General features: G+C 41.6%; 1 protein-coding gene across 1 annotated transcript in view; it reads left to right on the plus strand.

The window, feature by feature from the left end:
- The window catches only part of LOC137521598 (C-Jun-amino-terminal kinase-interacting protein 4-like), a 168,435-nt gene that overhangs the window by 69,632 nt on the left and 74,626 nt on the right, over positions 1 to 24,177 (plus strand). The window contains exons 6-8 of the mRNA XM_068241061.1: positions 4,075 to 4,216; positions 5,776 to 5,866; positions 11,864 to 11,991. Coding sequence (XP_068097162.1) covers positions 4,075 to 4,216; positions 5,776 to 5,866; positions 11,864 to 11,991 — 361 coding nt within the window. The remainder of the gene's footprint in view (positions 1 to 4,074; positions 4,217 to 5,775; positions 5,867 to 11,863; positions 11,992 to 24,177) is intronic.

A 24,177-nucleotide genomic window follows, 5' to 3' on the forward strand; every position in this document is an offset into this window, starting at 1 on the left:
CAGATTGCAGTGTGATATTCATAGGTCCATGGTGGCCCAGAAGGACCTGGTTCCCACGTATACAACAGCTAGCGGTAAAGGGCCCATGGCATTTAGGCAGCAGAGGGGACCTGTTGATGCAGGAAGGCCAACTACATCCCAATCCTCAAATGCTGAACCTCACGGCTTGGATACTGAAGAAAGCATCCTAGAGGGATGGGGGTTTTCAAAAAAGGTAGTTTCCACATTGGTTAGATGTAGGAAACCTACGACTAGGAAAAAGTACGAGAAAATTTGGAAGGCCTTTTTACTTTGGAAGGAAAGAAATGGGGTCAGAACGAATGACCTAAAGTTTATTTTAGAGTTTTTGCAGAGGGGAGTGGATCTAGGGTTAGCGGTTAGTTCCCTAAGAGTCCAGGTATCTGCTCTATCAGTTTTTCTTAATAGACAGTTGTCAAGAAACAATTTTATTAAAAATTTCCTTTCCTCAGTAGCCAGGACTCAGCCTATTCCAGAGAAATTAGTCCCGCCTTGGGATCTGTCATTGGTTCTTGACTTCGGAGAGTTTTGAACCTTTGACAGACGTACCGTTGAAATTTTTATCAATTAAAGTGGCTTTTTTGGTAGCAATCACGACAGCAAGGAGGATAGGTGACATCCAATCCTTGTCTATTAAAGATCCATACATGATAGTACATCCAGACAGGATAGTTTTTAGGCCAGACCCAGCGTACTTACCAAAAGTGGCTTCGGCTTTCCATAGATCGCAGGAAATAATACTGCCTTCTTTTTCCGCAAATCCATCTAGTGAACGGGAAAGAAAATGGAGCACTCTGGACGTTAGGAGAGCAATCTTGATATACCTCCAACGAACAGCGGAGTGGAGGAGGTCAAGTCATTTGCTGATCTCTTATGCGGGATCAAGTAAAGGCTTACAGGCATCAAAGGGCACCATTTCTAGATGGGTGAGGGAAGTGATTGCGTTAGCTTACAAATCTTCAAATATTGCAGCTCCTTCCAGAATAACAGCCCACTCTACAAGATCCTTAGCAGCTTCATGGGCAGAAAGGTCAGGTGCAAGTCTAGAGCAGATCTGTAGGGCTGCAACCTGGTCTTCGCATACCACGTTCATCAAACATTATCGCGTGGAGCTACTGTCAAGCCAGGACCAAAGTTTTGGGCGCAAGGTCTTACAGGTCATCATCCCTCCCTAAGGTAAACATTTCTCGCTGGTCTCAGCAGCAGCCGTCCTGGAGGACGATGGGAGAAAGTCCCAGCTGCTTGCCGGTGGCCGTGTTTCGGCGAGTCCTCCAGGACGGCTGCCTGAGTTCCCAACCCTATATGATGTATCTGTGTATATGTATATGTTATATATATGAATGGGTACTCGGTTTTGAACTGAAGGCTTGAGGAGGGAGGAGTTCCTTTATGGGCTCACACATCATTTACATTTTAAATTTATTTCAGGTGTTTCCAGTGTCGCCGGAGACATACAATGTCTCAGCAGCAGCCGTCCTGGAGGACTCGCCGAAACACGGCCACCGGCAAGCAGCTGGGACTTTCCATAAGCAGAGTGCATCTGACTTTTGCAGTGAACCCTCATGAGCATGGGTTTATCCACCAGACGCCTGTTCTGGTGTCCCATTCACAGCTGGGTTCACTGCACAGTCATTTTGGATACTCTTCTGGGAGCCTTCTGGTTCATTTGGACGGTGAGTTCCTCAATGGTAGCCCACCAGTCTGTCCAGCCCACATTCATCTCTCTCACATTGACCGACTGTGCTGCTGCAGTTTCCAGATGTTGTCCTCCAAGGTTCCATTCAACTACTCACCGCAGACTTTTACGACAGATTGCTGGTGACCTTAGCCTGATGGCCAATTATCATACCTTTTTCATTGTCTGATAAATGGTGCTCTTTTCCCATGGCAGCCACAGTTTCTATACTGGCTATCTACTGACATCCCACCTTATATACCCATAAAACCAGTGCTCAACACATGCATTCCTTTGTTTGTGTACCCCTAACACTAGAGGCAGTGGTCATAATAGTGGGACTTGACCATGTGTTTATGCTTTTATTGGGCACAGATTTGGGTCAGTTTACTCCCAGTGTCAAAAATAAGCTTGTGTCAAAGACATGAATGCTTTTTTAAGTCTCATAAAGCAGAAAGAAAACAGAGACAACAGGAGCCCAAATGGTGCAGTATGTCACAGTACCAGAAGTATGTAAAATATGCGGATGTATTAAACTCCCAAAGGTGGGTTGCAGAAGGGCAACCGACCACTAGAAGCAGGTGGAGATGTATAACACCCGACTCCACTCAGTTGACCAGACGGAGCTGGTGATGGTTGCACTCTTGATAAAAAGCAAACCTCAAATGACCTAAATTGGTCAAAGAGGGGTGATCCCCCTCCAAAAGGAGGGTGAAGGCACAAGGTAAAGGGGGAAGAGGCGCCCAGAGCAGATAAAATACGTTAAAAACAAATCAAATGAAAAAAGTGAGGTGGCTTACCTCAATGAAGACAAACTCATGTATTAATAGAATTTTATTGCACTGGCAACGCGTTTCGTGGGTGCATACCCACTTCCTCAGGCCAAATAGCAGTGCCTAATAGTGCTTGTAGCCACAAATAGAGGCACCTTCTATTAATACGTAAATTTGTCTTCATTGAGTTAAGCCACCTCACTTTCTTCATTTTATTTGTTTTAACATATTTTATCTGCTCTGGGCGCCTCTTCCCCTTTATCTTTTAGTCTCATAGCTGTAGTCAAATCTCCCAGAGAGAAAACCATACTGAATTTTTCACTGTCAGTATGTTCTAGTAACAGTTATTAAAGAACTTGTGCTGGGAAACTGCATCAAGTTTCACACAGCCCGCCAGGGTTAGGGCGGATATCTCTGCCAAGGTCCTGTCTGGCTATAAAAGCCCAGCGGGAATACAAACATGATATGTTTCACCCACAAAGGAGAAATCTAATACAATGTTTTGTATATTGTAGTTTGTCAGTCACTGAGCATAGACTAGGTTCTCCTGAAGAGTGAATACAGGTCTGCTTCCTGTTAGTCATCTCTGTGTTTCACTGGTTTGGACATGTGTATAATAAAGGGTGTTGCTACATCTTTTATAGCTATTTTATGTGTTAAAAACTCACCTTTAACACAGAGGAGACCTAATGAGTGAGTTTCAGTACATTTGATACGAGCAGTTGTTTTTATCCTTTAAAGGGATACTTACAGTGGTTTTCAAAAGTATTTTGTGCCAAATGCTTTTCAGAAGTCCAAATATACTGCATCTAGAGTGCTTTGGTTTGTTCTACTGATGTCCTCATAAAAATAAGCTATTTCTGTCCCAGCTCTCTGTTCCTCTAATGCGCTCTTTTAACAACCACTCCGATATCTTTCTGTTAAAGAGAACCCGAGGTGGGTTTGAAGAATATTATCTGCATACAGGGGCTGGATCTGCCTATACAGCCCAGCCTCTGTTGCTATCCCAAACCCTCCCAAGGTCCCCCTGCACTCTGCAAGCCCCCATAAATCACAGCCACGCTGCTGACAAACAGCTTGTCAGAGCTGGCTGTGTTTATCTCTATAGTGTCAGTCTGCTGCTCTCCCCGCCTCCTGCAGAACTCCAGTCCCCGCCTGCATCCCATCCCTCTCTGCTGATTGAAAGGAAGGGACGGGGGCAGGGACCGGAGCTATGCAGGAGGCAGGGGGAGCAGCTGAGACTGACACTACAGATGTAAACACAGCCTCACAGAAAGGCTGAGATTTATGAGGGATTGCAGAGTGCAGGGGACATTTAGGGGGGTTTGGGATAGCAACAGAGGCTGGGCTGTATAGGCAGATCCAGCCTCTGTATGTAGATAACATTCTTTAAACACACCTCGGGTTCTCTTTAAAAGATAAAGTTTCAGCTCTATAGCTTAGGATTTTTTAATTTAAACTATATGTATGTTACACTATGAGATACTGATATTGTTACAGACGCTTCCAGTGATCTGATGAGCTTCACTGATTTTAATCGACTTTTATCCTCTGAAATACGATGCTCAGTAGACAAGTAAGAAAGTATGTTTTCCTCCTATGTTTTAGAATGAAGAGAGTAAACCTGTCCTTCCGGAGACCAGTTCTCAAAGTAGTGCAGATATTCCAACTGCACCTGTGCCAGAGAGCAATCCCCTTCCCCTGAAAGAGGAGATGCCACCACAAGAAGAAGCTGGAGACAAAGAGCCAGGTATAGACTCAGCAAGTTGCTGAAATGAATGTTCTCCGCTAGGGATGGCCAATGAGATGCATAGAATTCTCAGCTGATGCAGAATTCTGCAAATGTTTAAATCAAATCTATGCATCTTAAAAATGGATCAGTCAAATCCAACTATGGCTTTATTTGATTAGTCCATTTTGCACACATTTGCATGAACATTTGCATAATTCTTTGTCAACCTAACATGATTGAACATCTCTCTTCTGCAATAGGGGGAAATGGGCTGCAGAAATTAAAGGTTGGTTCAGTGTGTGCTACCTGGTGCGATGGACCATATACATGTCTATGCACCCTGAGGGCTGGTTCACAGTCAGAGCTGCAATCGCAATTTTGCAGCTTAAAATTTTTTGTGATTTTTGCCACGATTTGCAAATGTGATTCCCGTTCTATAGAACGAGAGTCACAGTGCAATCGCCACCCAAAATGCTGTATGCAGTGCATTTGCGATTTATGCAAATTGCAAAGGCTGCAGTGAGAGAGAACCTATAGGGATACATCAGCACAGCGATTTTGCTGATCGCCGGTGATCAGCACAGCACAGAAAAGCACCCCAGTGTGAATCAGCCCTGAGGCCTTGTTCACATTGCGTTCTGATCGCTTGCACGTTGGGCGTTTTTTACGCAATTCAGGAAGTGAACTCTTTGACCCAGAAAAGAATAAATACAATGTATTTGTTCTAAAAAAAATGCGAACGCAATCGCTGCTCAAAGCGATTTTGAGAGTGTTTTGTGTTTTTCCTATACCTTCCATTGAGGCGGAATCTCCTTAAAAAAGGTACAGGCACTGCTTTGCTGAGCGGAAACTAACCGCTCAGATGTGAACGCACTCATAGGGAATCATTGCACAACCGTTTTAGGACGATTTTGAAAATCACCTGCGCTTGAAAAAAGGCAAAAACGCCCTTAGTGTGAATGAGCCCTGACATGCATAGTTTGCATGCTACATATGGTATCACTCTTCCAGAGTGCCATTATGAGGCATACATTCATATTCTTGCCTAGGTAATATTTTTACATGGAAGCTCAATGGTTGCCTTTTTTTAATAATTTCTTGCCCTTTACAAAATATTTCTTAGTGTTCGGCAGCACAGTGACCCAGTCTCCATTCATGTAGAGAGCGGCATAATACGTTAACCCTTTACAAATATGGCTAGCACTCTGCTCTTTCAGCGCCAGAGCAGCAAGTTTGATTCACATTATCTGCATGGAGCTTCTATGGACTCCGTTGTTTGCACAGATTTTCCCTGGGCGCTCTAGTATTTCCACACTGAGAAAACCTGCTTGCCCTCCAGTGTGGAGGCGACATTAATAACAATCACTCTAGTACAAATAGTCATGTCCGTTTTTGTTTTTTTTTCTTCCTAAAATTACGTGACTTTTTTTGACTTTCTATGCTCTTTGTAATATGCTGTTGAAAGCAAGTCAGGGCAATATGAATGCATAAGAATAATTGTGATATTTCTCCTCAAATCCTGCATTTTTTTTCTTAGTTACATTTCCTGATGGCAGTTTTATGTGATTTGTTTTCAGAATCTCCTAAGCCAGAAATAAAGTCGGTGCTTGATGACATCATTAACTCAACTCCGGAGCTGAAGCTGAATTCAGAGCCGCTGGAAGCAAGGTTAGACACTGATCTAATGATTTTCATGCAAAGATTTTCATGAAATGGAAACTTGCCCATGCACAATCATTGGTTTTCATACACATGGGAATTTTCATTGAGAAAATTAGTGAAAAATTTGTAGAAGTGGAAACAGCCTGAGACTATTTGGTCAAGCATTGTTCTATTTGGCTTACTGAGGAGGACTCTGCATCTAATTGGTAATCACCAATACACTGCTTCTAAGCATGTGCTGCAGTTGTGGTGTGCATTTACGAGTAGATTATACCTGGTAGATCATTTTCAATTCATAATTTTCAAAGTAGCTCACAAGCTGAAAAAGTGTGGGACCTCTGAAGTAGTGTTATGCATCCAGTGCACAAGTTCAAAACGTTCAGGCTGGATTCACAGTAGTCAGTTGCATAACACACGTTATGAGTGAACTGCAATGGCGACTGGACATAGACTTTAATAAACACTAGAAAAGAGTGGAGCGCGCCATAGTGTATTACATCAAAGGATGGACATTTATTGCACTTACAAGTTATACTCACAATGTTCAAAATTCAATTGAGCGTGTCAGCGGGCAGCCAGCCGCTATGGATCAGTGGAGGATAACGCGCTGTGGCCGGCAGTTCTGACGAAGGCGCAGAGCGCCGAAACGCGTAATGACGTCGTACGCGTGCTGAGGGACGAAGCCACGCCCATCACCAGTGAGACGGAGCCCAGACCATCGGGACCCGCGCTGCCGGCCACAGCGCGTTATCCTCCACTGATCCATAGCGGCTGGCTGCCCGCTGACACGCTTAATTGAATTTTGAACATTGTGAGTATAACTTGTAAGTGCAATAAATGTCCATCCTTTGATGTAATACACTATGGCGCGCTCCACTCTTTTCTAGTGATCATTGTGCAACAAACCCTACCACGGAGCGTCGCAGTGTATACACCTGTAGAGAAATCAGCCATTTGTGACAACTTGGGACCAGGAGCGCAAGAATTTTGTTTGTAGCTACGAAAGACTTTAATAAACAGCCTGCATGCAGTGAGTGAACATTGCAGTCAGTTACAACAGAGCCCCATAGGATGTATGGACAGTGAGTTGACATGCAAAATTATTCTGCAGCACAACTGATACACTGTAAACCAGCCCCCAGGCACAAATCCTCTTTCACTGACTTGAACATAGATCATGAAAGTGGTTTTTATTACAATTAATGTCACAATTACCTGAGCCAATTTGGTTTCCCCGAATCTTTCTGTCTGTAGTCATACGGGAAAAAAACAAAAGAAAACCATATGGGACTAAACCACTGGCAGCAGGGGTGAACATTATTTATTTATGTATTTATTTAAGTTTAGGAAGCTGAAGAGTGATTTGTGCATGATAGAATTACAGCATCCCTTATGGCCATACTCCTGCACCAGGGCTGTCGGGTACCAGTCCACCTGATGGATGGGCTTTCCATCCTTTACAGAATTTTGCTAGCAATGAAAATGATTTTGCACTCTTTTTAGATTGTTCTTGTTTAATAGGATAGTGGGGTTTGGTTTAATAGTATTTTTTTTTCATCTGTAAAAGCATTTTTATTGTATTTGCATTACCGATACTTTTAGACACCTGTCTTTAGTTTTATTTTGAAAGTGTGTGTGTTTTTTATGGACTTTTCTTTGCTCTCAGTGTAGTGATCACACTGCCACATTTATTTTTGAAAATTGACATTTGAAACCCCAAGAATTCTGCCAGTGCTGCTGATTTTCTAGTTGCAGGTTCTCCACAGACAAGGCATTATATTAAACAGGCTGGAATCTCTTCATTTTTACTATCCACATTCTACTATGTAGCCCTGTACTGTAATTTTTGAAGTTTTTATCCTAAAGCATGTGTTGGCCAAGAGTGCAGTCTCCTGTGACAAGCCGGCGTTACTAGAATGCTGTTTCTCCAGTTTTTTTATGATAATGGCCAGAGGCTCTATTGTACATATTTTAGTTCTGTGCAGAAATTAGTCACTTTAGTTACTTGTAAAAGTATCTTGGGAATTTCTTGAAGAACAGTGTTGCTTTTAGTCTAGCATATTCGCCATCATAGCCAAATATACCATTTTTATAATTGACCATAAGAGAGGCAGCCGTAGAGCGCTTGGGGAGAGGGATACGGGACACAGTTTATCCAAACTAGACCCAAGGCAGAGCCAGGCAGACCCAGTGGCGTAGCTAAGGAGCCATGGGCCCCGATGCAAGTTTTACATTGGGGCCCCCCAAGCACTCTATACATAAAAATTGATATAGCGCCCCAAAACCTGCCAATGGCAACTACAGTGTCAGAGGTGCAAGAAGGGGATGGGGAACAGTTTGTTAATGATTACTACTATTCTATAGAAGTTATTATTATGAGCACAGGACCAATAGAGAGCTAATACTGCAGTTGAGGGAGGGCCCCTCTGGCCCAAGGGCCCTGATGCAGTCCCAACCTCTGCACCCCCTATTACTACGCCCCTGGGTAGACCTCACTGTTAGCTCACTGATGTGCGAAATTCTTACAGTGGAAATGTGAGTGTGCATTATAGCGCAGATGTATTTCAGTTTTAAAAGGTTTTACACTGTTTGATTTAATTGGTTTTTTTTATGGACGATATCTGGATTTTGATTAAAGCATTATTGAAGATTTAAAGTTTAACTGTCAGGCATAAAATCAACAATCAATTCTTGATTTTTATTTGGTAAACAAGTAATAAGGATGCTAACCAGGCAATCCAAACAATAAAAATCATTCTTACTCTTCTTCTCCTTAAAACATCATTCCCCAGTTTCCCTGGTTCTTATTTGGTACATCTGCCGCACAAAGAAAGTTGCAGGGCATGCTGGGTTTTCCTTTTTTCTTCTTTACTTTCCCCTTAGACATAACTAATGCAGCCTGATTAGCTGAAGCCTCTTTCCCTCCTGTTTCCCCCCCCCCCCCACACCTCTGGTCCTCTTTGATTGGCCAATATTTCTCCTGCTGAGAAGCTGAGAAAAGCAGCTACTGAAATTAAATCTGATCCATACAAATAAATCAGCTCTGCAGAGTCACACAATGGCAATAATTGTGATATGATAAATGCACTTTCTACTGCAGCGCTGGGTGGGAGTGTCTGAAGACTGGGAGGAGGGTTGGCAATGATACAAAGACAGAGTAAGGGAGAAAATGTCAGGATTGGCTTCAAGATGGACACAGTCAAAATGGAAAATCCTAAGAAGGATTTTATCTTTTTTTTTTTTTTTTTTTTTTTTTTTACTATAGAAAAATCACTAAAATCAAAACATGGACAGTGCAATACATGTGTTATGTAAGTAGAGCAAGTATTTATCTACTTATATATATTTTTTTTGCAGGTCCCATGTAATAAGAGTGGAGTGCGCAGTCCAGCATCTTTCATTATCCATGAAAAAAAACTTGTAATAAAGCGATTCTCTCTGTACCCTTAAAGAGAACCCGAGGTGGTTTCTAAGAATATCAGCACACAGAGGCTGGGTCTGCCTATACTGCCCAGCCTCTGTTGCTATCTCAATCCCCCCTAAGTTCTTCCTGCGCTCTGCTATGCCCCCATAAATCACAGCTGCGCTGTCGACACGCAGCGGGCTGTGTTTACCTGTGTAGTGTCAGTCTCGCCACTCCCCCCGACTCGTGCATAGCTCCAGGCCCCGCCCGCGTCCCTTCTCTCCCCGCTGATTGGAGGAAAGGGACGTGGGCGGGGACCGGAGCTGTGCAGGAGGCGGGGGAACGGCGAGACTGACACTACATAGGTAAACACAGCCCGCTGCGACGCTGCGTGTTGACAGTGCGGCTGTGATTTATGAGGGCATAGCAGAGCGCAGGGGGAACTTAGGGGGGATTGAGATAGCAACAGAGGCTGGGCAGCATAGGCAGACCCAGCCTCTGTGTGCTGATATCATTCTTAGAAACCACCTTGGGTTCTCTTTAAAGGACTACTAGCGCGAAAAAAGTAGGCGGTTAAAATCTGACAGAACCGACAGTCCATCTCCTCATAGGGGATTCTCAGGGTGTTCTTTGTTTTCAACAGCATTTCCTGAACAGCAGTTGCAAAGTGTAACTGACAAAATAGTGTTACCAATACTGTAAAAGAATACTGCGCTCCACAGATTAAACTTAAAAACATGAAGTAGGGGATCGCAACTTGTATAGAGTCATCCACTCCAATGTAAGCATATATAGAAATTACTTGTTGCACATACACAGACCGCTATAAAAAATAGTGTGCAAGTGAATAGGGAGGCTGGATGGTGTCTTACTATTTTAGCAGTTAAACTGCTGTTCGGGAAATGCTGTTTAAAACAAAGAACCCCCCCCAATCTTTTACAGTTGGGGATTCTCCTGGATCATGATTTAAAGGACCACTATCGCGAAAAAAAAGTAGGCATTTAAAATGTGACAGAACCGACAGGTTTTGGGACAATCCATCTCCTCATAGGGTATTTCAAGGGTTTGCTTTGTTTTCAACAGCATTTCCTGAACAGCAGTTTAACTGCCAAAATAGTAAGATATCAGCCGGCCTCCCTAATCACTTGCACACTATTATGTCAGTTAGATTTTGCAACTGTTGTTCAGGAAATGCTGTTGAAAACAAAGAAAGCCCTGAGAACCCCACTTAAAAAGATGGACTGGCCCAAAACCTGTCATCTGTCACATTTTAACTGCCTACTTTTTTTGCGATAGCGGTCCTTAATTATTTCAAAGTAAAAATATATACGCACATACCATATATACTCACATATATGCCGAATTTGTGAGCACAGAAAATTTTCTGTGCTCAAAAGTCCCCCCTTCGGCTTACATGCGAGTTAATGACCCCCAGGTGCCCTCCCGAGTAGTCACTGTGGAGTGTAATGGATCGTGCAATGATCCCACACTCATGCGCTGCATCCCCGGCTGCCTTGTATGTCCCTGCACCCCGGCGGCAACATAGAGTCTAATCCAGCATTACAACTGACCTGTGTCCCCTGGGTTGTAGCAGAGGGAGAGACTTTGTCACTACTCCACGGACGCATAGTTTAAAACAGATTTGCCACTTCCTCCAGGTATCCCCACTGTGTCCATTTCAGTGGTGTCTCAGTCAGAAGCAGTGCGTGTATCAGAGTCACGTGTAGCTCTGGGGATTCCCTTGTCTCTCTGTCCCGCTTGCTGTTTCTCAAGGCGCCACTAGAGGGCGTCATATGAGACACAGCAAACGGGACAGAGAGGCAAGGAAATCCCCAGAGCTGCACGTGAGTCTGATACACGCACTGCTTCTGAGCTACCACGGACATGAACACAGCAAGGGATACCTGGAAGAAGTGGCAACTCTGCTTTAAACTGCATCAGTGGAGCAGTGATGAAGTCACTCTCTCTGCTACAACCCAGGGGACACAGGTCAGTTGTAATGCTGGATTACACTGCATGTTGCTGCGGGGGTGCAGGGACATAAGGGAGACAGGGGTGCAGCAAATGAGTGTGGGATCATTGCACGATCCCTTACACAAGTCAGTCACCTTGTCCTGGTGGTTACACATGTCATGCCAGCCAGTCAGTCCAGTCGACATGTGTTGTTCCTTATCCCTTATCCTGCTAGCCAGACACTCCAGTCCACTCTTGTTATTGTTGTCCTTGCCATACCAGCCTACCAGTGCAGTCTGCTAGTCCATGTGTTGTACTCCCTAACCTTCCAGCCTGCCATTCCAGTCTGAACTTGTGTTCCATGTCCCTGTCATGCCAGCCTGCCAGTCCAGATGTGTTGTCCTTATCTCTATCCTGCTAGCCAGACCCTCATTTTAATCATATGAAGGCTTGAAGTGCTACTGAACTCAGAACTTCCTTTCTATTCATACCGGGGAGGGGGCTATATTGGTGGAGGGGGGCTTATATGCGAGTCAATCACTTTTTCCAGTTTTTCAACGGAAAAGTGTTTACCTCGGCTTATATGCGGGTTGGCTTATATACGAGTATATACGGTACTACTACATTTACTGTTTCTTTTATTACAGCTCCCCGAGAGCACAGATGGAGGCAGAACAAGAAGAGCTTGACCGTAACAACGACTCTCTATTTGCTGAGATGTTTGGAACAAGTCCAGAGTTTATAGCCGATGTGGATGAGGGTGCAGATCTGCAAGGTATTCTTTTATAATGTGAAGAAGTTTTGGTTTGGTTTTGACTTTGTTGACTTTGAGAAAGTATGCAGTTGTTGTTCAGCAGATCATTCAATTTGTGATTTACAGGAATCTAGAATTATCTTCTAGCTAGCAGGCATGAAAATATGTCCTTTATTTGGTCTGCTTATAGCAATAGAAATGGGTTCAGCATGCTAAGGTAAAAATATGGTGCCTCTTATTTGCCTCGGGGGGGGGGCTAGACTGCCATTAACAGAGAACATGTTGATGATTGATAGTTACAAGACCATTGCTTTAAAAACTTTTAAGTATATAGATTTTTGTAAAAACAATTTTAAGAGGTGTGTAAAGGTGAGTTTAGGTGCAGGGTGGGTTTGGGGATTCCTGCATGTTGGCTTTAGAAGGATTGTAATAATTTAAACATGTATTTTTGTTTTTACTGCATTTGGTTTTCCTTTTTGCACACATACTGGATAGACGTCCTTTAGAGGGCATTGAGTGCGCTCTATAAGTGGCGGGTGCATATTTATGAAGCTTCTGAAAAGAATTCAGTTATGCATACACAGGCCGGCATTTATTAAAATGGGACAGAATACCCAGATATCTCATGAAGACCCACCCAGAACGAGTACATTTGAAATCGGCACCGGTAGACTTGGGCACAGGATACAGCCAGTATATGGCTGATCCTGCTTCTGCACAAGTCCGGGCCGATTTAATTACTATTCCCCCTCCAGGCCGACATGGGTAGTGGGGGAATAAAATAATTCGGCTTCCAGCGATTGCTGGAGGCCGAATTATTATGTTTTTAAGCAACTTCGGCTCCGTCTTCTGACGGAGCCGACGTTACTCACTGAGCGCTGCAATAGGAATGATTCCTATTGAAGTCTATGGAGGCGCCGGCTGCGCCCAAATCTAGCAGCGCTGAAAAGCACTGCTCCGCCCAGAACCACTAAGGGAGTATGAGGGGCAAAGAGAGACAGAGGAAGCCTCAATTTAACATGCATACAGCCTGTGTAATGCATGATGTATAAAAGTAAAAGAAAAATGCAAGATGTGTAAGTTTAAAGCATCAGCCCATTTCATACAAATGGGTCTCTAGTGACTGATGGCACATATTGGCACTTCTTTACTAATTTCTGTTACTAACATTGTGAAGTGGCTGTGTTTTATAAATGCATAAAAGCAAAAGAAGCCAGCTAAGTTATGCTTTGCCATTAAGGCTAGTTACACACCAGGACGTTGCGTTTAGGGGACGTTATAGGGCACATAACGTGCCCCTAACGCAACGCCTGGTGCTCTCTGGTGTGGACGTCGGAGTGAGCCGCGTTGTGCAGCTCACTCTGGCGTCCGTGATGCGTACTCTTGGACGCATGCGGCATCACGAGGTCCCGCCCGGCCAATCGCCGCACAGAGCAGCAGCTCCAGGAAGTAAACACTGCATGTCACTGAGTGCAGTGAATATTAATTAGCCATGTGCCCGGCCGCTCTCCCCTCCTCCCCAACATGACTGAGCATGTGCAAACAGTCTAACGCGGCTTAGCCGAGTAGAACACACAGCATGCAGCACTTTGCTGCGTTACAATGTAATGCAACGTGGGCAGTGTGAACAGCCCACTTGTGTTACATTGCTGTACGTTGGGGGAGCGTTACAGGCTGCACTAACGTGCGCCTGTAACGTCCCTGTGTGTAAGCAGCCTAACTCTAGCAAGTAGAGCACACTAGGTGTATTGTGTTTTTCTCGACAAAAGTAGATATAGAGTCATAGGATGGATAGTATGGTGTTTTTTTGAATACATTAGCCCTCATTCCATTAACTTTTTTAACTGAGTTTTCTCCTAGGTGTTCTGTTCACATCTTGTCAATAAAATGCTTTTAAAACCCCCAAAGCAAGAATATACTCAAACTAGAAGAGTACCTTTTTGGTACTTTTCCAATTTCAAAGTGGTGAAAGTTTATTTTAAAGTGGAGAAAAAATAAAAAAAGTAAATCGCCTATAGGCCAAGGTGTGACAATATCACGTAGGAGAAAACGCAGGAGAAAAAGTTAATTAAATAAGGGCCAAGGAGTGGAATTCCTCCTTTACCGGTTGGCACTGTGTGGCTGGCTTACACTCACATGAAAGCTATTAGTTTTGAAGCGTGTTTGTGTTGTGTTTTTGTTAGGCCAGGTTCCTGTATGTGTGAGGATGTCTGTGACTTATGCATGATTTATACTGTTGGGGCACGTCACTGTAACCTCTGCAGGGTCACGTTACCAGCAGGCATGTTTATCAAATGCCATGTAAAAGGAGCGCTGCTTTTTTTTCTTGCTATTCGCAACATTTTTCCTTTGATTCTCCCAGTGCAGTATGATCAAATAAAATGACAAATCCCAAACAAAATCAGAAGCTTAAACTTTTTGTTTTTTAAATAGTTTTGGAATTTAATAGGTTATTATAACATCTAAACCATATTTGTCCTTCAGTATACCTGTTATAGGGCAGTAGAGTACATCAGAGGTAGAGCTACACATATTGTGCAAAAGTCAATTTATTTCAGTAATTCAACTTTAAAAAAAGTGAAACTAATACTGTATATGAAATAGACTCTTTACATGCAATGCAAGATATTTCAAGCCTGTGTTAGTTATAATTTTGATGATTATGGCTTAAAGTTTATAAAAAAAAAAAAACCCTCAATCAATATCTCACACCATTAGAATATTGTGAGAATGTTCAATATTCTAGGCTCAAAGGCCGATATTCAATTTTTTTTCTCCTAAGTTTTCTCCTAGGTTATATTTTTACTCCTTATGAATAACATGCTTTTAAGCCACTAGCAAACAAGAAAACTCTCAGAATAATTCTGACAGTACTGTTTCACCTACTTATTGGTACTTTTTCAGTTGCACAGTGCTGTAAAGTTATTTTAAGCACCAGATGAAAAATTATCTCCTAGGAGAAAGCTAATGGTGGCTACTAATGATCCAATCTTTTTCATCCAGTCTTACCATTTCTATGTTATATAAGGGACTGTATTATCCATTCAATATACTCACTCAATTCACCCTTATACTATATAGATTTGGTAAAACTGGATGAAAAAGTTTAAATGATTAGTGGCCATATTTAGGATAAAAAGTGAATTGAATAAGGACTAAAGTGTGAGACTCTAGTCGGCTAATTACTGGTAATCCAAAACACCTGCAAAGGGTTCCTATTTCATATAGTAGCTTCACCCTTTAAGTTGAATTACTGATCTAAATCGACTTTTGCACAATATTCTAATTTTTCGAGTTTCACCTGTACTGGGAAAAAGTTAGGTACATGCTACATTTTTTTTAAAATAGACTTTCGATATAAAAATCAATCGAGCATTAATTGGGAATGCCCATCTCTTGAGAAAGAAGGTGGGGGGGGGGGCACAGGGAGCAGTCACACTACTTAAAGGGGCACTATGGCGAAAAATTATAACATTTAAAATATGTGCAAACATAGACAAATAAGAAGTACGTTTTTTTTTTTTCCAGAGTAAAATGAGCCATAAATTAATTTTCTCCTATGTTGCTGTCACTTACAGTGGGTAGTAGAAATCTGATAGAAGCAACAGGTTTTGACAGGTCCATCTCTTCATAGGGGATTCCCAGCAAGGCTTTTGTTCTTTATAAAGATATTCCCTAAAAAGGATTTAAACAATGATGCTGGCCAGCTTCCCTGCTCGCTCCAGTTTTTTGGCAGTTGGACAGGGGAACTGCCATTCACTAAGTGCTTTTGAAAATAAATATATCCCTGAGAATCCCCCATGAAGAGATGGACTAGTCCAAAACCTTTCGCTTCTGTCAGATTTCTACTATTTACTGTAATTGACAGCCACAAAGGAGAAAAGTAATTTATGGCTCATTTTACTCTGGAAACGTACTTCTTATTTGTATATGTTTGCACATATTTTAAATTTTACAATTTTTCGCCATAGTCCCCCTTTTAAATGATAGCTTTGTGCTGCATCTGTTAGCACAGAACTAATGATGACCGCTGTGTGATCAACATGAGAGGAGGTTTTCTCCTGAAATCTTGTGTATCTGATGGTGCAAAGAAGTGGAACAGTTACACGTCTAATGTCAGGAATACATTGGTCATTTACATGAAGTGCTACATGATGTACTGAACCCTACTTGGCTAAAAGACTGTGGCTACACAATCGCCACACACGCACATGCTTGCTGATCATGCCATTATGAAACCTTTGACTTGTAAGATATTTAGGGGAAAAACAATTACATACTTACCTCAGTAGAGTGAATCCCCACCACCACCACTCCTGTATGAGAATGAGCATAGCCAGACTGTGCAGTGGTAGGACAGCTCATAGCTCTGCAGTAGCACAGAGCCAGTGCTTGGGCTTGGCAGAAAAAGCAGGGCCTGTTTGGCTTCCCGAGACACTAGAATGGCAAGGTGGAGGGTAGCAGCGGAAGTCTCTGGATTATCCAGAGGCTTCCCTCTAACTAGGTACTAGGAGTACCCATTTGGGGCACTTTTTTACTTTCAGGTACACTTTAAAACTATTATTAAGCATTTATACAACACTGATATTTTTGTGCGAAGCTTTACATTGAGCAATTCATGTCAAGAAATGTCCCTCAGAGAGACTCACAATCCAGTGTCTCTACCACAGTCTTCAAACCAACACAAATATAAGCCACATGAAGTTTACCAGCATCTTCAAAAGTCATGCCCATAGGTCTTCAATAAGACATCATATATACACAAAGAAAAAAGAGAAGCCTATCTGGGCCCTAAAGTTCAAATAATATCTCATAAGTCGGATCTTGGTTAAAAAATATATATACAATCTTTATTAGCAAACAAGCAGATCATAAAAACAATTAAAATACAATCTCTTGGTCTGTGCCAATTGTAATTGGCACTGTCTCCCACTGGTAAAAATAATTTGAGTATTACATAATCCAATAAACTCACTGGCACATCCATTTAACTGTTTTTATGATCTGCTTGTTTGCTAATAAAGATTGTATATATATTTTTTCACCAAGATCCGACTTGTCATGAGATATTATTTGAACTTTAGGGCCCAGATAGGCTTCTCTTTTTTCTTTGTGTACCTACCATAGTCTTCATCCAGCTTTAGGTTGAAACCGATAAAAAAATACATATGTTTTGTGATGTAGAGTAAACTGGAATTTCCAAATAAGACCCCTGCACGTGTGGGGTGAAGATGCAAACTCTATTCTAAGACGTTATCGCTGGAAAAGCCTCTAATGGTTCCTACACACCTTTTAGATTAAACCAGGGCTGTGGAGTCGAAGAGTTGGAGCAGTTTTGGGTACCTGAAGTTGGGAGGCAGTGGTTTCATAAAACTGAGTCAGTCGGATGATTTTTGTACCAACTCCCCAACCCTGGTATTACACTAAGCTAAGGAGTCTGAGTCAAGGAGTCTGGGCAATTTTATGTACCTGCAGTCGGAGGTTTCCTAAACTGAGGCGTTGGAGTTGGATGATTTTTTTTTTTTGTACGGACTCCACAGCCCCTGATTAAACACTGCCGAGGTGGTCACTAAACACTGCATTGGGTTAGTCTAGTGTGTCTATGGTGGCTTCCACACTTGCTGGATAATCTCGCGCGAGTACAGCCCAACCCTCTTATTCACTTCCTTGCTGCTGCCACTCTGTCGTTTGCCGGTCCCCTCCATAGTGAACATAAAAGGTCCCTAGCCTGCAGTGTCTGTACTCTATCCTTAATTGTCACCTGCTGGATTGTTTCCCAATCCCTACCAGCCAGCTGTGATCTGAAGTTTGTGCCCAGGTTAAGCCTCTGTGGTGCCTATAGGCAGGAATATGGAGATGGTGTCTGCTTTGCTTCAATAACAAGTCTCCACTCTTGTGGAAGAACTTTCTAAAATACTTTGGAACCATGGCTGTTGGATTTGCTCCTATTCAGGTACAAGACCATTAGTGAGGCCATACACTGATGTTCATTGATTGAACCTGGCTCACAGTCAACAATTAGATTAATTCCTGAGATGTTTAGGATTCAGTCTAGATCTCTTTGTAGGGCAGACAACTTCCTTCACACCGGGGTAACCATTTATATGAGACATGCTTTGTGCACAGAAATATTGCCAAGTTGTAACTGAAAAAGATCTTAATCTAAAGGTCCATATCCATGGCCCAATTTTTCAGCCAACATTTTTACTAAGAATGACCATTTTTGTGATAATACGTAACATTGTTTAGAGACACACTGAAGCAGGAAAAAAAAATTATGATATATTGAATTGGTTGTGTAGTACAGCTAAGAATATAAAGCATTAGGAGCAGAGACATACGTCTTTTGTTTCCAGTACAGGAAGAGTTAAGAAACTTCAGTTATTATGTATGCAAATTGCCATTGAGCTCCATGACTTCGAAAGTCGCAGAGAGCTCTGACTTCTGATTAGGTTATCTTAATGCTGGGAATACACGGTTCGTTTTTGCCTTCGTTTAAACCTTCGTTTCGATTGTGCCTTTTGTCCTTTTCGATCCCGAAATAATCGGTCATACGGTTAATATCACCACCCACGGTTTCGTTTTTTTTTTTCGATTCTGATGGTTTCGTTTTTACAATGATCGAAGGCTGCAAAGAAACGAAACGAAAATCCCTTTTTACAGGGACGGACTAGCATAAACGAATATATAATCGATCTGAACAGCCATCAAGCCTACCAATGGCTCGATTAGATGGATAAAGAGAGATAATATCAAACATGTTCGATCACTAGTCGTTCGTTTTTGGGGTCTATTAATCGAAACTATAATGAGATTATGACTATTTTCACATACGCTTTCAACACTCGATTCGTTTACCGAACGAATCGAAGGTTTAAACGAAGGCAAAAACGAACCGTGTATTCCCAGCATAACTGTATTGTGTTTCTCTTTTGCAGAGAACAGTTCAGGACAGTTCAAAAGTTCACTGCCTGTTCTGCAAAAACATTTAGAATGCTGAGTAATGTGTAAACTAAAAATATTAGAGAATGATGCAATGTTATAAAAAAAAGCTGTATAACTGAAAATAAAAATCAGAATATTTTTTTTTTGATACCAATGTTCTAGTAATTACCCCTACTACATAACCAATTCATGATATCCTATTTTTTTTCGCTTAAGTGTCTCTTTAATGCAAATTTGTTAAACAACGTTTAACAAAAAGCAACTACCTGCGATGGTCTTTTGTATTCAACAAATGTCGCAACTGATTATTGAATGAACGATAATTCAGATAGGCATTGATTCTTGCTCAAATTGCCCAGTCCATTTCCGCAGTACACAATTTTGAGAGGTGGACTGGGGAACGATCGTTGGTTGCTGCATCGTTGCCAGAGATTTTCCGATCCATCGTCCAGTTGGGTACTACACAGTTCTTCTTGATCATCTTTGTGTCCGAACCCAAAACATGAGACAGCCCAAGGACATTATTCCACTGCTGCCCTACTTTACTCTGCAAACAGCATTCTTTTGGCATCCAACACACTCAAATTATTTTGTCAGCTTGCCAGATGGGGAAGGGCATTGCTGGTATGCTATATTCCATTCCAGCTGATTGTTCAAAGTAAACATTATGATCATAGGTGTGTGTAAAATTACTCAGCAATAAAATTCCAGCACATCAAGTTCACAACAAGCTGTTCTCATGCTGATGTTGCTTTTACAGGCAGCTTGGAGCACTGTAGTGAGAGGTACAACTAAGCACAAGCTATTTTTAAGCTATTTTTAAGCACAGCATAACTTGACTGTTTGGTTCTCTGACCTTGTGTGTATTAATACGTGTGGCTGAGTGGCTGTTGTATTATTGCTGTGTACAGTGCTGCCCATAGTTATTCATAACCCTTAGAAATTTTGACTTAAAGTTGTTGTTATTCAACCAGCAAGTAATTTTTTTTGACGGGAAATGACATAGGTGTCTCCCAAAAGAGAAGACAATGTACAAGAGGCATTATTGTGGGGAAAAAGGATCAGCTTTTATTTTCATTTGAGCAAAAGGTGTCCAGTCCAAATTTATTCATACCCTTCACAAACTGTCACAGACTGTGGGAAAATCCAAAGTTCTATACCATTCCAAAAAGTCCAAGCTGTTCTAAAGCATCCTAATTACCCTAATTAATTGAGGACAGCTGTTTTAATCAACTCAACAGGTGAAAAACAGCAGCTCTCTGCAGTTGGTTTGTGGACAGTCATGGCTAAGACAAAGGAGCTCAGTGAGGACCTTTGCATTGTGGCTGCTCGCAAGTCAGGAAATGGCTACAAGGAGGATGTGGTTGGAAGCTAAAATGACCCCTGTGCTGGGCTGGCCAGGAGGATAGTGAGAGAGGTGAAAAAGAATGCAAGGATCACCACCAAGGCCTTCCTAGTGAACCTGGTGGCAATTTTTCAAGGCAGACAATACAATGGATACTGCACACTGCTGGGTTCCGCGGACGCAGACCGTGGAGGATGCCACTTCTCCAGATAAGGCACACAAAAGCTTGCTTGACCTTTGCAAATGTTCATCTGGACAAAGAAAAATACTTCTGGTCTTCTGTGTTATGGTCAGATGAAACAAAAATTTAATTGTTTGGTCACAATGATGTTTCCTTCCTTTAGCATAAAAAAGGAGAAGCCTTCAACCCAAAGAACACCATCCCCACTGTCAAACATGGTGGTGGGAACCTAATGCTTTTGGCGTGTTTTTAAGGCAATGGACCAGGGAACCTAATCATAGTAAATGGCACCATGAAAAAGAGCAATACATGAGGATTCTCAACTCAGGCAGTCTGCAGAGAAACTTGGCCTTGGACACCAGTGGACCTTTCAGCATGACAATGACCCAAAACACACAGCAAAAGTGGTGAAGAAATGGTTAGCAGACAACAACGTTAATGTTTTAGAGTGGCCCAGTCAGAGTCCTGACTTGAATCCAATTGAGAATCTGTGGTGGGAGCTAAAGATCAGGGTGATGGCAAGAAGACCCTCCAACCTGAAATATGTGGATCTCATTGCTAAAGATGAATGGGCAAATACCTGTGGGGACATACAAAAAGCTGGTCTGCAATTATAGGAAGCGTTTGATTTCTGTAATAGCAAATAAAGGTTTTTCTATTGATTATTGATTATTGAGAAGGGTATGAATTTTGGACAGGACACTTTTTTGCTCAAATGTAAGTAAAAGCTGAGATTTTTTCCCCCATAATAATGCCTCTTGTACATCATCTTATTATCTTTTGGGAGACCCTTGTGTCATTTCTCATCAAAAAAATTACTTGCTGGTTGAATATGAACTTTAAGTCAAGATTTGCCAGGGGTATAAATAATTATGGGCAGCACTGTATATAGCACAGCATACTGTGGGATGTGCCCTCCCTTGCAAAGTGACTATCCTGGGTGTAAAATTGGAAAAGTGACAGAACTTAAAGGACAACTGAAGCGAGAGGGATCTATGGAAGCGGCCATATTTATTTCCTATTAAAGCGGACCCAAACCAAACATTTTTTTAATTAAAAATATTTAGTTGCACCACTCTGACTCATACAAAGGTAAATAAACACTCCTTCAAGCCTATGAGCATTTCAGTGCATGCTTTTCACCCTTCTCTTTTCATAACTAGGGTTATACAGGTGGCAGCCATTATTTCTGAGCTTAGTAGGAGGTTTTAGATCATGGGTGTGTTTGTCATCCGCTACCCTCCCTCACAGGGGCGTCGTCTATGTGAAATCTCACACAAGCTGAGATCACCTCCCCTGTGACATAATCAGTAGAAGCCTGTGTTTTGTTTTTTATCTCCTCCACCAGTCTGCCGGATTCTGTCCCGGCAATATGAAAGGAAGGGAGGGGTTCCTCCAATAAATGTAAAATATTTTATATTTGTCATCATGCAGCTGAAAAAAGGCTGCTATTTATTATTATAAGTTAGAAAATAGATTGTATTTCTCAAATCTTGTATTTTTAATTTGGGTCCACTTTAAGCTATACCAGCTGCCTGGCTGTCGTCCTGATCCTCTGCCTCTAATATTTTTAGCTAAAGACCCTGAACAAGCATGGGGCAGATCGGGTGTTTCTGACATTGTCAAATCTGACAATATTAGCTGCATACTTGATAAACACTGTCACTTGCATACCTGATTTTTAACTCATTCAGGCAGAGAAAGTACAAATAGGAACACAGCATAGTTATTTGTGTGCTAGGCACAGTACATACACATGTCTATCTCATCATGTCACGTCACCTCGGTTGTCCTTTAAAGACATGGCATGTCTTACCAGAGCATTCTGGGAGACCAGGTATTTTTCGACTGGCTTTGGAACAAGAGTAAAAAAGCATTCCAAAGAGATACACCTGCCAGCAGTAAAGATGTCCTCACCTGTGGTGAATGTCAGAAAAGTAAATCGGGGTGTGGAATGGGTGAGGAAAACCTTTACAATGGGCTAACACTATATAGACAATATATCAAGTAATATTGTAAAAAATGCACTGTAGTGTCATAGGGTAGAATGCATTAAAATGGGATACTCACTCTTACAGTACAGGCAGTCCCCTACTTACATACATGTTCCAGTTGAATGTGTTTGTAAGTTGAGTCCTATGTTAAACAAAGTGAAACGTGGATAAATGATTTACTAGTACCTTCTGACAACTCTGGATTTGGACATATATTGTAAGAAAAAATAAAGTGTATTGCTGTATATTGGTTTGTAGTCCTTCCCTCCCAGTGATTCTTTGCCTAGGCTGTTTAGCTATGTGGAATTCACCTCCCATAACATTCTGAGAGACCAGGCATAAGCTTCATTAGCTGTGGAATTATCATAAACTGGCATTCCGCAAAGACAGACCTGACAAAACCAAAGATATTGCCGTCTGTGATAAACTTCAGAATGTAAATCAGGGTGAGGAAAGATTTTACAACGGGCAATCACTGACTAAATCATTTACAAAGAATATTGTAAACGAATAAGCAATGCTATTCATTACATTATTTGCACTATGGATTCTCAGACGGACCTGCATAGTATTGTGCAATCATTATTGTTCTATATATTGGTGGCACAGTAAAATAATAATTATAAACTGTGACCACAATTTGAGCACTTACACAAGTTTTGCATGGTATTTTAATTGGTTCTCCAGAACGATGATGTTTTATGTGAAAAAAAGGAACAGATTGAAATTGCTACAAGTCACCTCTATTTTTCATGGTTTGAGAAGTGTTAAAGACAACCGAGGTGACATCTTGAGAAAAACGTGTATATACAGTGCCAAGCACACAGATAACTAGGCCGTGTTCCTTTTTTCTTTCTCTACTTAAAAGAGTTAAACATCAGGTATGCAGGTTACAGTTTCAGTAACAGTAATTACAGCCATAAAATACTTTCCTGTCAGTGAATGGCTTCCTGGAGCAGGAAAGAGATAAAAAAGGTTAAATAATTTATAGATTCGAGCTCTAGCATACTTCAATGAAGGTGCAAAGACAATGAAGCAGTAAAACCTCAAAAACTAGATTTAATATAAAATATGACTGTGTATGTCTAAAAAAAAAAAGTCATTATTAGGAGGAGGAGGGTATATACAATTGTTTTTCTCATCAGTTTATTCTCACCTCGGATGTCCTTTAAGCATTTCCATTATCCCTGTATCTTTCTTTATTCTTTGTGCTTATTAGATATTTTATCTTGCCCTGGCTTTTCTGCAGAGCTGTTCTCTTGCATTCATTCTCCAGTATTCCAGTTTTCTGTCAGGCTATTTTGGGTGCTAGTGACCAGAACAAAGTCATTGGCATATGCTGTGTCATTTCATCATAAATATGTCCAGCTGGATTTATTTTTAACTTCTTCACTACAAACGCTAAGCTTAGAATAAACAGCATTGTGTCAGTGTCTCCTTGCCCAAGTCCTTGAAAACTGTGGAAGTGTATTTTGAAAGCTTTTCCTCACCTGTAGCATCATGATTACTCTCTTAAAGAGGAGCTGTCAGCCATACTATCTCAGAAAAAAACACATAAGTAGGTACATACTTGCTCTACTTGCATAACATATGTATTGCACTGTCCACATTTTGATTTTAGTGATTTTTCTACAGTAAAAAAAGATAAAATCCTTCTTAGCATTTCCCAATTTAACTGTGGCTATTTTGAAGCCAATCCGGATGTCATTTCCTCCCTTACTCTCCTCTGCCTGATTGTGTAT

This window comes from Hyperolius riggenbachi, chromosome 6, assembly GCF_040937935.1.
Source record: "Hyperolius riggenbachi isolate aHypRig1 chromosome 6, aHypRig1.pri, whole genome shotgun sequence".
Taxonomy (NCBI): domain Eukaryota; kingdom Metazoa; phylum Chordata; class Amphibia; order Anura; family Hyperoliidae; genus Hyperolius; species Hyperolius riggenbachi.